Raw genomic sequence first — 14,379 nt, forward strand, 5'->3', positions numbered from 1 at the left:
GATTTTATAAATTGCGATAGTAACAAAACATAGTTGCTTTATTTATTTTATGACAGGAATACCATTCACATAGCTCATTATTATAGTAATTTAATACTATCTAATTTTTTTTTTGTAAAAATTATAAAACCGAATGCATTTCAATCAGTATTATTAATTCAGTAGGTAGGCCAACGAATTCCAGGGCAATAAATAATAGTTGAAGTGGTTTGCTATTGCCTGAGTTATTGTTTTGTTCATTATATTCACAGATATAAAAACATTACTTATATTATACATATATGTACCTAAATATGGATATAGGTATTTTTAATAAACTAATTAGACCGTAACTTGGTATGGGCACGAACCAAATATGCTTCTTCGGCTCTTCGCTGATCGCTAACGCAATCTAATCATTACCAACAAATTTTGGGATCTCTTTTTCACAACAGTATTTACATTAGCGCCAGACAAGGATAGGCTATGTATGCAGTAGTGGGGTTTTGCAAGACAAAACGGGCATAAAATAGCCGCATAGCTACATTTATCGAATTTTAAAATGATTTAGATATTTACATTAATACAAATAGCTATTCATTAGTATAGTACAAAAAATATTTTATTTTCCAATAGGGAAAATCGTATGAAATTTATGACGTTATCTCATTTACTCATGCATCTATAATAGTTTTTTATTGAACATATTTAACAGTTATCCATCTCTTTCGCACTTAGGTTTCTCGTAGTTAGAAGACTCGTGTATTCTCGCTCACGCACGGACAAGCGTCCTTGTATCCACACCCATTTCGTCATTCGTCAGCAGGCAGAGTGTTTCTTTCCTTCTTTGGTTTCGCAAGTATTGGTGGAAAGTGAAGCGATAATTTATAGTTTTCTGCTGAATAATAAGTGTAGCTATTTTCTCAATGTGTTTAAATAACAAATTATGAGTTTCCTGAAATAAATTTGTCGCAATAAATTATGTGTTCTGCATATGTGAGTTATATGTAATACCGTACAACAAGGACAAAACGAGCTCGATAACTGCATTTCAAAATGGCTACTGCGAAATTGCAAAACTTGAAGTTTGATAAAATATGCCGAGCATGTTTGGAAGTAAAAAAAGACATGCGGCCCCTTTTTGAACAATTAACAGCAACGATGCTGATGGGTATATCAAAAGTGCAAGTAAGTTATCAGATATCAGATACTATTTTTGGAATTTATCATGTCCTATTGTTGTCACTTTCTCTCCTTATGGTGGAGAAGAGCATGCGTGACGATGACGGTCGAGGTCACGTACCGCCATCTTATTTAGAATTCATTGGGATTTCGAGATTCCTATAGTGCGTATTCTCGAAATTGGACGGAGAAGTCTATCTGTCTCTTTTTGTCTACTGTAACATTTCGAACACTGATTGATAAAAATTGACAATGGGAACGACCGAGATGGGTAGTAAATTGTAGGTATTATAAGGTTTAAATTCACGGCATTATTTCAGAAACTTTCATCATCTTGCCTTCGAAAGTTAAAAAAGTGACGAAAATGATAGAATTTCTTTCATAAAAACACGGCAAATCGGCAATTTTAACACAGATTTTAAAACATTGTTTTTATATATGTGGATTTTAATTATTTAGTACTAGAAATTCACTTTTGTATAGGTACCTATTAAATAAATAGGTAGTACCACACACCTATCTCTAATCGACCTTTAAAACTTATCTCGACACAACTTAATCGTGCGTAATCATAACGACGCGCGACGTCGACGATACTAATAATTGACTACCTATAGTTGAAAATCATCGAAAATAATAAGATAATATTTGCAGTTTGGATTAGAATTTTATTTACCTACTTAAGTAACTAGATATTATTTTATTTTAGGTGTCCGTTGGCGATGGGCTGCCTCCACAGCTGTGCCTGCAATGCGTGCACCAGATCTCCCGGTGCAATGCCTTCAAAGATATGGTGGAGAGGAATGACGTCACACTGCGCGAACTTGCCAGGGTGCGGGCGGAGATGGTCAAGGTGGAGAGGGAATCGGTAAATCAATCGATTATGATTATGGTTCCGCCCTAGTGTAGGACTACTCCGTATCCTCGCGAGGATGATTTACAGCCAGGGCAAACTGACAGGTAACAATAGCATTCCCAAGGAGAGTTGAAGTCTGGTAGTCATAGCCGCTGCAATGGGTGCACCAGATCTCCCGGTGCTATATTTTCACTATGGCTGACCCCGCGTAACGCAGCGTCACAGCCCAAATGCAAGTATGGCTCATACTGCCACTAAATATCATGGCATGGTCCTGGTCCAATCGCTTCGTCCAATCAGTTGAACCACGCATCATCGATAGGGGCAGTGGTTCAATATATGGCGATATTCGAAAAACTTATGTTAGATAGCCTTAAGAAATAAAATCTGACGAATAACACAATGACAAACTAAAAATGAATACAATGATGAAGCGCAATAACACTTCGATAAGACCACACAATCGATAAGAAAGAACGATATATTTTTCCAGAAAGAGAAAATGCTCAATATGAGCTGCCCAGAGCCCGCTTACATCCAGTACATGGAGGTCCCGATCGTCCACAACGCTGGTCAGATGTTGGAGAGTTTCTTCGACACACCGCCGACGACCGCACCGGCTCCTGAACAATGCAGTCCTAAAGATCCGTTGAATACGGACAATGTTGAGGAAGTTAAGGTAACGAAATTTTTAAAACATTCTATACCTAATAAGGAACTATGAATAACATGCTATAATTAATACAGCAGTCCTAACTAGTACCATCAACTTTTACGAAACGATTCAAATGCATTGTATTAATTCCTAAACCCGCTGGTTTAGGAATTAATCTCATTAGTAGGCACATTTTTAATACTAATGCTATTAATGGAGGGTCTTTATATTGCCGAAGTTTCTAATTTTGTATCAGTATAATGTATGTATGGCTGTTAGTTTTTAATAATTCCAAATAATAATAAAAAAAAAACTTGATGATACCAATTTGTGATGCAGACACTTGTGTGTTGAATTTGTGATGTATCATTTAAAGAGATGATAGTAAGCCCTTAAGATTTACTTTTGTCATCTTAATAATTTAAAATATTGTCTTAAATATTTCCCGCAGCGTCCGCAAAGCGAGCCCCAACCACAGACAGAGCAGGTAGCTTCAAACACAAAAGGCGAAGAAGCGCTAAACTCAGACGAAGAGAGCTACCTACAACTAGTTGTCTTCCAAGCGTCGTCGTCGGTGACCCCTGGCCGTCACGTCTGTAACCTCTGCCACAAGGAGTTCAAAAACGCAAGGTTCCTGAAACAACACATGCGCTCCCACTCCAACTGGATTAAGGCTAATTGCAAGAAGCCGCCTATGTGCCCGATTTGTGAGAGGACTTTTAAGGTAAGAAAAAAATATATCTAAGATCGGAGATGTCAGAGCACAGATTAACTCTTCTATTGCTATGTTAAGTCATCGAAAGTTATGTAATAAAGTATTATGTTACTTTTGATGACTTTACCCACTTAATATCTAATCACATCATACTTGACTTTAAAAGTTGTTGTCTATTTTCCCCTATCTAACTTTTATCAAGGTTAAACTTTGGTCGTGCGTTAGTTATGGGTAACTTTACTGGACGAAACTACTGTAATAATAGTCCACTGACCAATTGGTCAAGTCGATAAGAAGAAGAAGACTCTAATCGATTAAATCTATCAATGGATACAGATCTTTATCATTTACCTTACGGGTAGAAAGAGAGTTTCAAAACTCCAATATGAAATAGTGATAGGTTGATAAAGTCCTACGTAGTATCTACTATATAGGACTTAATTAACTTTAACAATAATCACGGGAGAAGCAGCTGCCCATACTTTTTTTAGATCCCAGACTACCACCGACGAGATTCAATCGATGGCCCTCGTTAACACTTCACTTAACAGTCGCGCGCGTGGAAGTGTTAATACAAATAAAACTAGCTATAAAATAGTTGTATGTCTGTATGTCAGGGTCCCGGCATGCTCAAGATGCACATGCGCACGCACGAGGAGCGCCCGCCCAAGCAGCCCACCTGCTCCGTCTGCCAGCGCACCTTCCCCACCAAGACGCTGCTCTACCGCCACAGGCAGACGCACTTCGAACAAAAGACGCACCAGTGCACCGTTTGCGAGAAGAGGTTCTTCAGCGGCTACGCCCTGAGGTCCCACATGGCCAGGCACAGGGGAGAGAGACCCTACGTCTGCTCCACGTGCAACAAGAGCTTCTATAACCCCACCGATTTGAAGGTAACGATGCTTTTAATTTAACATGTTAAATCCAAAACATCATTCGTACATTCACTCATTTTTAAATTGTATTAGTTCTTTATTTTGTAACTGTTAAATTTTTGCTTTTTCAAATTCAAATTGTATATATAGACCAATATTAAAATTAAATAACAGAAGACACAGATATAGTACCGCACGGTAATTTCTCGAATCTTTCATCTTCCTCGTCCTTCACTCTAAACGCTTCTTCGAAGGCAGTCTTAGTTTTCGTTGACAAGTATTCAGGGAACGTCACAGTAAATCTGATGATCAAATTGCCCCGCGCTTTCCAAGGACACTGCGGTACTGGGAAGCCTTCCTCTTCGATCACCTTCTCATATGTTGGGTGAATAACTTCATCTATTTTGATTCTAAGGGTCCTATCGTCCAAAGTCTTCAACACTATCATTAGACCGCACAGTGCCTCCTCTAATGTTACTTTGTGCACATACAATAGATCGCTCAGACCTGATCTCACATAAGTCTCATGCGGTCGATCCTCTGTTATGAATATAACGTCGGCAGGAATCCTAGTAGGGCCCTGGTCGCCTTCCTCTTTGAACTTAATCTCTGTGTTGGGATACATTCCCGGCTTGATCGGTATAGAGAGTACCTTCTCTCTCAGTTTTAGCTCCGAACAAGTCTCGTCAGTAAAAACCAATCGTTGGATCTTCATCTTCTTCAAACCGCCTCTGTAAATTTCTTCGAGAGACAAGGCGAGCGGACGCACTATTGTCGGGTCTTTCTCTTTGTACCCTTTGCCTAAAGGCGAATCGAACATGGGTGGTGGGTTTTCGTAATAATCCAGCAAGTCGGCATAAGGGTTAGCGGTGCCAAAGAATTCGTGGAAGGTCCTTAATGGTTCCTGATGGTAAGCGTAAGGTTGTATGTACTCCTTGGGTCCAGGGACCCCACGTTTGAGGCCTTCCTCTCCGTATTGGTCGTAGACAGCTCGTCTTTGATGGTCTACCAGGACTTCATAAGCCTCTCCGATGAGGGCGAATATCCTCTTCATGTTTTCGTCATTGTCGTGGCGCTCCGGGTTGTATTTGAGCGCGAGACGACGGTACGCCTTCTTCACTTCGATTTGAGCGCAGTTGCGCTTGACGCCCAGTATCCCGTAGTAATCGAAGCCCATTTTGTTAATTGATAAAAGTTGCTTTTATAAAATGTAAAAATTCGATGGTATATGGCACTGTTGACATTGGCAAAGTCATGTCATTGTGCTAGTGTCTTTTTGATTGTTATAAATGTTGAAGCTTTCAATCGACTATTCAACCTTTTTTCTCACAGATCAACGTATATCCGCGGCGGCCACAGACATTTATCTTGTAAATATTGTGGCGTCGGCACGGTTTTGTAGTTCAATGTAATATTTCATACATCTTAATAATATTATAAATGCGAAAGTTTGTGAGGATGTATGTGTGTTGTCTTTCACGCGAATCTACTGGACAGATTGTTATGAAATTTGGTACACGGGTAGAATATAACCTGAACTATTAACATAAAGTACTTTTTATCACGAAATTATGTTTTCTAAGTAAAAACATAAGTATTTATATATAAATGGCGACTTTAATACTACAAGCGTATCTGCCCATGTATTTCTTATATACATAGAGTATATACAGCCATGATCTATAGTTGACTCTGTCTAACACCAGGTCCATTTCCGGCTCCACACAGGCGAGAAACCGCTGAAATGTTCAGAATGCAACAAGACCTTCCGCCGGCACTCCACGCTCTGCCAGCACATGAAGAAGCACCGCGGCATACGGAACCACGTGTGCACGGTGTGCAACAAAGGGTTCTATGAAGTGTCCAAACTGAACGCTCATATGAGGGTCCACACAGGTAACCACATCTTAATTTTTATCAAACATTTATACAACCAACCCATCCAGCAAAATATTACTCCACAACATACTTTTACTAAAAATTCAACAAGTATACATCAGTCTCAATGAATTATATTTTTTCGGTAAAAAAAGTAAAAGAGAATATACCACCACGGAGAGATTTACATTTTTCTTCGGCTGCAATTACGTAGGTAGTTTAAATTTAAATCCTGACATTAACCATTGAATATATCTGAAAGTTGTCGTTTAAAATATCCAGCTATACACTAAAGCCGAATTCGGACAGATACTGACGCGAATTAACGTATATGATTGCACTCGAGCTTTTATTACCGCAAGGAAAAAGCCAGTGCCAAAGGTCGTGTCAAACCGTTTACATATAGTGTATATCAAACATTTTTTGTTTCAGGCGAGCGTCCATTCGAGTGTCAATTCTGTGAGCGCAAGTTCGCGCAGCAATCGGCTCTGATCTACCACCGGCGCACGCACACGGGGGAGAAGCCATACAGTTGCAAGCTGTGTAACGCCAAATTTACCACGAGCTCAGCGAGAAACAATCACATGGTCACCCATACTGGGAACAAGAGGTGTGTTACTGTTTAAAAAAATAAAAATATTGAGATAGACAAGGACAGCGTGATATTTTAGGTTACTTGGGAAACTATACAGTTGCAAGCTAGGTGTTCGTTACGGAACTAATAGGAATAAAAACGGAATTAATTATTGATTGGAGATAAAAATTAGATAATTATATTTTTCTTTGTTCTTACAAATTGGTATCTTGAAAAACAGAAATCGAATGACAGGAAAAAACAATAGATAAAAAACTAGATTTGTAGTGCGCGCGCAGGAATCAAATATTGTCGTGTTCGATAGCCATTGGCTGCTGCGCGAGGGGTCGCGGGCGGGACGTGCCTAGTGTTGTGGTGTACTGGCGTAGACATCCTCCCCGGCTGAAGCTTGCCTTCATAGTTCTATGTGTTGTCTGAGTTGGACAACACACATATCTTGTTGATTGCTCTTTTCACGGTGCCCCGGCTGGTGGCGATGTCAGTGACTCTTGGAACTCCGTCCGGCCCAGGGTATAACTTGGCAATGCGCCCTACTCTCCAACAGAGCGGTGGGGCAGCGTCATCCTTAATTACGACGAAGTCATTCAGGCACAGATCCTTGCAATGCACTTTCCATTTAGTGCGCTGTTGAAGCTCTCCGACATACTCCGTAGTCCATCGTCTCCAAAAATGTTGTCTAGCCTGCTCTATCCTTTGGTATCTATCAAGGTTTGTAGTACGGTCTTCCAGACATGGCGATGGGAAAGAAGTGAGCGGCCTACCTATTAAAAAGTGCCCTGGGGTCAAAGTACAGAAATCGTTAGGTGAGGGGTTCAATGGACACAAAGGTCTGGAATTTAGGATGGCTTCCACCTGATCGAATAGGGACAATAGTTCCTCGAAGGTTAAATGTGTATTTTTTAATACCCGATTTAAATGGAATTTGGCCGATTTGACACCTGCTTCAAAAAGGCCTTCAAAATTCCCTAATTTTGCGTATGCCGGGGACATGCGGAATTCGATGCCCTCGCGAGCTGCAAAATCAACTAGACCTGTAGCATTAGACTTGGATTTCAAAAAAATATTTATTTCTTTAGATGCTGCGACAAAATTTCTACCGTTGTCGCAAAAAATAATATTAGGTTTTCCCCTACGAGCTATAAATCGCTTCAATGTTAGTATAAATGCATCCATAGTAAGGTCACTTTCTGCCTCAAGATGGACACACTTGAAACAAAAACAAACGAAAATACATAAATAACATTTTATAATTTTTGCTCCCCGGCCCTTACGGTCTGCTATACAGAACGGACCGGCAAAGTCAGTACCAGTGGTGCAAAATGGATAATTTGGATGCACTCGTTCCACAGCCAAGTTACCCATAATATTAGTTAATGTCGTGCTTTTTATACGGCGACAAACCACGCACTCACGCGACGTGCGTCTGGTAACATTTCGCCCTCCAATCGGCCAATAACCTTCTCTTATGGAAGCGAGAAGGAGTTGAGGACCAGCGTGTAGTAGGCGATAGTGTTCCTGACGAAATAATAATTTCGTTAACTCGTGATCTCCTTTTAACACGATGGGGTGTTTCTTGTCAAAGGAATACATAGATGAGTTAAGTCGACCTCCTACACGTATTCATCCAAGAATGGATCAAGAGAAAGCAAAAAAGAGGAAACTTTAAAGACTTGCCGTTCTTAATTAAGTTCAGCTCTTTGGAGAAAGAATCTTTCTGTGCTAATTTTATTAGACAATTGTGAGCATTTATTAACCCATCAACTTGAAGAGGACCTGAAAGTTAAGGCATAAGTGTTTTACAATTATTTATAAACCTTAACCTTGAGTCTACTCGACGAGACACAAGATCAGCTGGATTTTGATTAGTGATTCATGATCACGATTTGGGATCTGTTAGATCTTGAATTGTAGCTATTTTATTAGCTACAAAAGTTTTCAGTTTAGATTTATAATTTAACCACCCTAACACGATGGTTGAATCCGTCCAATATACATGACGGGTTATAGAGCACCGCAGAGCCTCAGTAATTGTAACGGTGAGTTCTGAACCCAGTACTGCGGCGGATAGCTCTAAACGTGATATTGTCGTGGATTTAAGTGGAGCTACACGCGATTTAGCGCATAATAGATTTATAACGACTTTACCCTCGGCATTAGAAGATCTCAAATAGATACAACAACCATAGGCGCGCTGTGAGGCATCACAAAAACAATGCACTTCAACAGTTGTAGGATTATCTAATAAAACGTACCTGGGGATATGTAAAGATGAAAGTTTAGACGAACCCTGTGCAAAAATTAACCATGCAGACTCGATTTCAGGAGGTAAACGTTCATCCCAGTCAATTTTACGACTCCACAACTCTTGAAGTAGAATTTTGGCCTTTATAGTTCAATTTGAAAGTTACCCAAGAGGGTCAAACACCTTAAAGGTTGAAGACAACATTTTTCGCTTAGTAATATTATCCTCAGGCTCTAGTACGTGTGGAAAGTTAAACTCATCGGTAGAAGGAAGCCAACCAATATCTAATGTACCCTATAATATATAATATACCCTATACTTGCACAAGCGAAAACAACCTTTTGCAAAAATTCACTGGAGATCGCGTTCCAAATATAACGTAGCTGATCTGGAGTATCAGCTCCTGTAAGAATATCATCACATTACAAATAATTTTGAATAATTGTTTTTACAATAGAGTCGTTACATTCTTCACCGATCTGCCAGAGACAACGTGTTGTCAAAAAGCTAGTTGCAAGCAACGTGTTGCTTGCAAAGCCATAAGTGACTGTGTCTAATCTCAATGTTCTTATGGGCTTACTTTCAAATTGCTTACATATAATGAGTAACTACTTAGGTAGTTGACCTATCGCGAATTTCCTCCCTTTGGTTTAAAAGACAATTGGAAACTTTGAACCAAAGGTGACATAGTTTGTACCTATAGTTTAAAATTGATATTGGTACAGATTCGTATGTCCGATCTGCCTGAAAGGCTGCACGTCCCGCAGCGAGCTGCGCGTGCACTCCAGCAAGCACACGGGCGAGAAGCTGTTCGCGTGCGAGACGTGCGGGCACAGGGTCAGCTCCGCCTCCAGCCTCGCCGTGCATCGCCGGCACCACGCCGGCGGTGTCTGCGGGAAAGGTATATCTCGTGTTTTATGCATAATGGCCGAATTTATATTGGAATCTAGCGAAATATCATATAAATATTTACATGGCCAGTTTTGAAATATACTGCAATTAACGATAAATGATGATGACTATGGATATAGTCATAAAACGTTCTCGGAAATACCCGAGAAATTTGTTCAGTAAATTTCCGAGAAACCTAGTAAGTACCTAAGTTTTTTTTTTTATTTCGATAATTTTCAAAGATAATTTCTAGGTGATAATCACTAGGGACGACGCCCTCTATAATATTTTCCCTTTGCAGGCTACATAGAATCAAGTTCGTACAAAAAACACATGAAAACACACGAAGTGAAAGACCCAGAGTCTTCTAACTCGGAAAACAGTTCAGAAATCAAATCGGACCCGGAACCAAAACCGATACTTCAAATACAAATACCAGTACCCGAAAACCAAGAACCAATGAAGGGTAATATGGAAGTGGCGCAGGCCCAAAGTCCACAGGAATCGCCGCCACAAAAGAGATACAAATGTGGAGTGTGTGTCAAGACCTATATGTATTTGCACAGCTTGAAGAAGCACATGTTAACGCATATACCAGTAAGTTATTTAATTATCTTGATCATCACCAACTATTTCTTCGAGCCCACTTAAAGCTTGATACTTAGTAAAAAAATTATCATTATATATATTTCTAATGATGGATGACAGTAAGAAATCCCTTTTTTGAATAACTCCACCATAGTACGACTATCTCTGTTTTGTTGCTTTTTCTGAAACACATCATGTATTTTCAGCGCGTTAAAAATTTAAATTAAAATAATTATCTAATCACTTTATAATCACAATGATACAATAAAATTTACAGCCCGAGCCTACCCAACAACAACAACCACCACAACAACAACAACAACAACAACAAACCCAACAACACGTGCCGCAACAACACCAGCAGATGCAGCAGGTACAACAGGTGCAGCAAGTGCAGGTGCAGCAGCAGCAGCAGCTGCAGCAGCAGGCGGTGCTGCAGGTCGGCAGCGTGCAGCAGCTGGCCGTGCCCATACACGCGCAGCAGTTGCAACAGGGGATCACTGTTTCTGGAGTGGTGAGTCATCTGCCACGTCTAAACTTTGCCTCTGCGGCTGTTCAGCGTCTGAGCCCAGTCACAGTTCTCCTATTTTTACAAGATTTTATTTCACTTACACTTATACATATATGTTCGGGTGGTAATAGCTTCATTTTGAAGCAGAAATCTTCAATCGATTGCGAAAACTTTGTTACAGTTTGGATGACAATGAATTATTATTATAGGCGTTAGCCTATTGTCATCCAAACTGTTCAGGTAATCCTGAAGGTGTACCCAGAAACGGCTCCCGACGAGGAAACTCCTCAACGGACATGATTTTTTTTTTCACGCATTGATTGCAATCAGATCTCTCTGACAACAATAAAAGCTGTGTCAAAAATGATATTTTTGTAAAACGAGCTATTTCACCAACAATAAAATAGCTAAAATAATTAAAATTACTCTCCATCATACATGTAATAATAACGCAATGTGCATTTGTCAGCAGGGCCCGCCACACTCGTATCCTGTTATATCGTCAGTCCAGTCTCTACAACTACAGCAAACGCAGCAGCAAGTCAACACGGTGAGTTTAAAGCTGTGTATCTAAGTGATGATGTTCATTAGAACAAGGGATTTTGGCAAATTATAATATATATATTATGTTTCTCCCTCTCTCTTTCTCTCCTCTCTCTTCTCTCTTTCCCACCGTCACGTCGAAGTCGAAGTACAAAATTTACGTCTAAAAATGATTTCATGTGAGTAGATCAAAAGAAATTACACCCTCACAGGCACTTTGTCACGTGATATTCTAAATTGAATAATATTTACCAAAGCTACAAACTACTAGCATTTCGGAACGACCACTGCTGAGAAGAAATGCCGAAAGAAACTCATGGTGTTGGTCCTAAGAAGGGCCTACCATTATTTTTGTCCTCAGTAGTATAACTATATTAATTAATGCTATAAGTATTTACCTTTTAATCATGCGGTCAAAACATATTATGATTGTGATCGAGGCTGATGAAAATAAATATAGCTTAAACGACTTTTAATAAGAGATCGAGCTGACCAGTTCCCCCCGACACTACTCGTTCACGAGTTGAGACATGAGTCAGCCATCACGAAGCTCAACCACGAATAAGTATTCTAGGGTATAGAGAAATAGGTTTGAATATTAATATTGGGAGCTTGTCTCTTAAAAAATAATTGTTTTTGTTGCAGCAACAGCAGCCACAGCAACTGCAAGTCCAAACTATACAAATACATCCGCAACATCAGCCGATACAAATTCACGTAAGTATAATTAAATTATAAATTCATATATGGGTGTTTAAACGTTTCGTGATCAACTCCAAAACTACTGCACAGGTTTTCATGTGGTTTACACTAATAGATGGTGTGATTCTTGAGGAAAGTTTATATTGTATAATTTATTATGTTTATACAATTATTTTTTAATTTTTTTCCCTTTACAATGTTTGACAATGTCGATAAACCGAGACAAAACATATCTTAACTGAAGGGTATAAATAATATAGAGAAATCTGTTTCTCAGGCGGTGGGCGTGCAGCAAGTGCAACAACAACAATTACACGTCGCCACTTCTTCCTGTCAGACGATGTTGCCCAACATCCTACAGGTGTGTTCACTTGTTCAACTTATTTCTCTGAAACTACACTTGTTCGTAAGACTATATGTATTGGAAGAAAAAAATATGTATTTATCATTTTTCACTGCTGTTTTTTTATTTAAAATAACTCATTATATGAAGCTATTTCTCTAATAAAAATTAGTGATTTTATTAAAATAGTTTTGATGAATGATAAAAATAAGACTTGGGTCAAAATTAATGATAATGAATAAGGCACCCATGGATTAAGTAAGTACTTAGTTGTACGGAGTACTTACTAATTCCATGAAGGCAACATCTTGCTATTTGTTTGATCTAATGGTTGACTGGTAGAGTATGCCATTTCGCCACCTATTGTATATTTTACTGAAAATCAGTGTATTGCTCCTAGAGTAATAACATCACTGAGTTGTGGCCTGTTTAGATTACTGCAGCACACACACCCATAATCACTTTTTGTACGTTTTATTCTTTTTATCTTAATTTTCTTTTTTGGTTATTATGTGTGTGTCAGTAGTTTTTTGAATAAACTTCTTTCTATTCTATTCTATTTTTTTTATAAAGCAACAAGGGAAGACCCGTGTTGCTCTATGATTTTATTTTAGATTGTCGTACTTTCTATATTTTTTTTATATTTGTAGTAATGACGGCAACGCGATTGAATTGGCGCAGGAAATTGTACCGTATCCTCCATTAATAAGGTTGACTTTCAGCTGCAGCCGGCAGTGGCAGTGTCTGGGCTGGGCGGGGAGCTGGGCGCGCACCGCATCATCCTGCAGCAGCAGACGGCGCCGCAAGCTGTCTACACCATACACCACTGAGACCTGGCCATACACCAATATGCTACATCATACCATACACCGATGTACTACTATCCGAACCAGGGATATCCGATGTAGCGTGGTGATATAATTACTGCATCACACGTTTTGCTAAAAATGACAAATCACTGCAACATAGTCTATTCATCGTGACACCATTATTATAAACAAAGACTAACAAAACTATAGTTTTTTTTGTCTTTGCTTCCATCTATATGTAGATGTCGTACGAGATGTAACCAAATGAGATTGAGATTTCCATACAACTCTCGGCCCAACCTGGCTAATTTAGTGCACAGTGGCAGATTGGCCCCGGCACGAGATGAGGGACAAACATTTTTTGTCTTTTTATATCTATGAAGACAAAAGATGTCTCGTTTCTTCTTATGTATTAGGATACGCACATCTTTTTATATGAGCGCATTAAAAGCGTTGTAAAAGATCTATGATGGTAAATTCTCTTGTCGAATTATAACGTAATTCACATTGTCAATGGTCAATTGTAAATAGGTAGCTATTTTAAGCCCTGATACATATATATATTTATTGTTATTAGAATATATATTTTTGTTACTAGGTTTAGTTCTTGTGAATCTGTTTTAGGATTTTTCTATAAGTCTGGATTTTTCGCAAACATAAGAATATTTTGTGTGATCCACTCACAGAAATGAACATTACACTTCAATGTAATGTTCTTATATCTATGTGTGATCATTCTAAAATACTAATAGATGTTGATATATCATAGTAGTACTTAAAATTTTGGCCTTTAAAATGTAGATATAGCTATCCAATACAAAGGAATATTATGCTTACAGAGTTCAAGATCATATTAAGGATTTTAATTGGTGTGCATTATCTACATCTGTATGTTTTATTTAGAATAGTTTTTGTTTTCGTTGGTCTGTATTTTTATAGAAGTAATATTACATAATATATTACATTCAAACTATAACCATGTTATTTTCTTAAAAGCCGTACAACATAATGAGTC

The 14,379-nt window shown here is 38.8% G+C and overlaps 2 protein-coding genes across 5 annotated transcripts; one reads left to right on the plus strand and one right to left on the minus strand.

Annotated features, from left to right (window-relative positions):
* The first annotated feature begins 791 nt into the window (after window positions 1-791).
* Window positions 792-14,340, plus strand: LOC128679097 (zinc finger protein 135-like). 4 transcript variants are annotated; one of them, XM_053761109.1, is made up of 14 exons: window positions 792-1,167; window positions 1,871-2,029; window positions 2,511-2,696; window positions 3,124-3,396; window positions 4,005-4,280; window positions 5,969-6,158; window positions 6,573-6,750; window positions 9,703-9,878; window positions 10,170-10,465; window positions 10,734-10,970; window positions 11,437-11,517; window positions 12,156-12,227; window positions 12,490-12,573; window positions 13,278-14,340. In XM_053761109.1, the coding sequence occupies exons 1-14, from the start codon at window positions 1,036-1,038 to the stop codon at window positions 13,383-13,385; spliced, it is 2,448 nt and encodes an 815-aa protein (XP_053617084.1). In that variant the 5' UTR covers window positions 792-1,035; the 3' UTR covers window positions 13,386-14,340. The 4 variants fall into 4 exon arrangements, with proteins under 4 accessions (XP_053617084.1, XP_053617086.1, XP_053617085.1 ...); XM_053761111.1 differs by having other exon boundaries at window positions 12,162-12,227; XM_053761110.1 differs by having other exon boundaries at window positions 11,440-11,517.
* LOC128679108 (dnaJ homolog subfamily B member 13-like) lies at window positions 4,326-5,526 on the minus strand. Its single transcript, XM_053761137.1, has one exon. The coding sequence runs from the start codon at window positions 5,437-5,439 to the stop codon at window positions 4,426-4,428; it is 1,014 nt and encodes a 337-aa protein (XP_053617112.1). The 5' UTR covers window positions 5,440-5,526; the 3' UTR covers window positions 4,326-4,425.
* Window positions 14,341-14,379: the final 39 nt, after the last annotated feature.

This window comes from Plodia interpunctella, chromosome 21 (assembly GCF_027563975.2).
Source record: "Plodia interpunctella isolate USDA-ARS_2022_Savannah chromosome 21, ilPloInte3.2, whole genome shotgun sequence".
Classification (NCBI taxonomy): Eukaryota; Metazoa; Arthropoda; class Insecta; order Lepidoptera; family Pyralidae; genus Plodia; species Plodia interpunctella.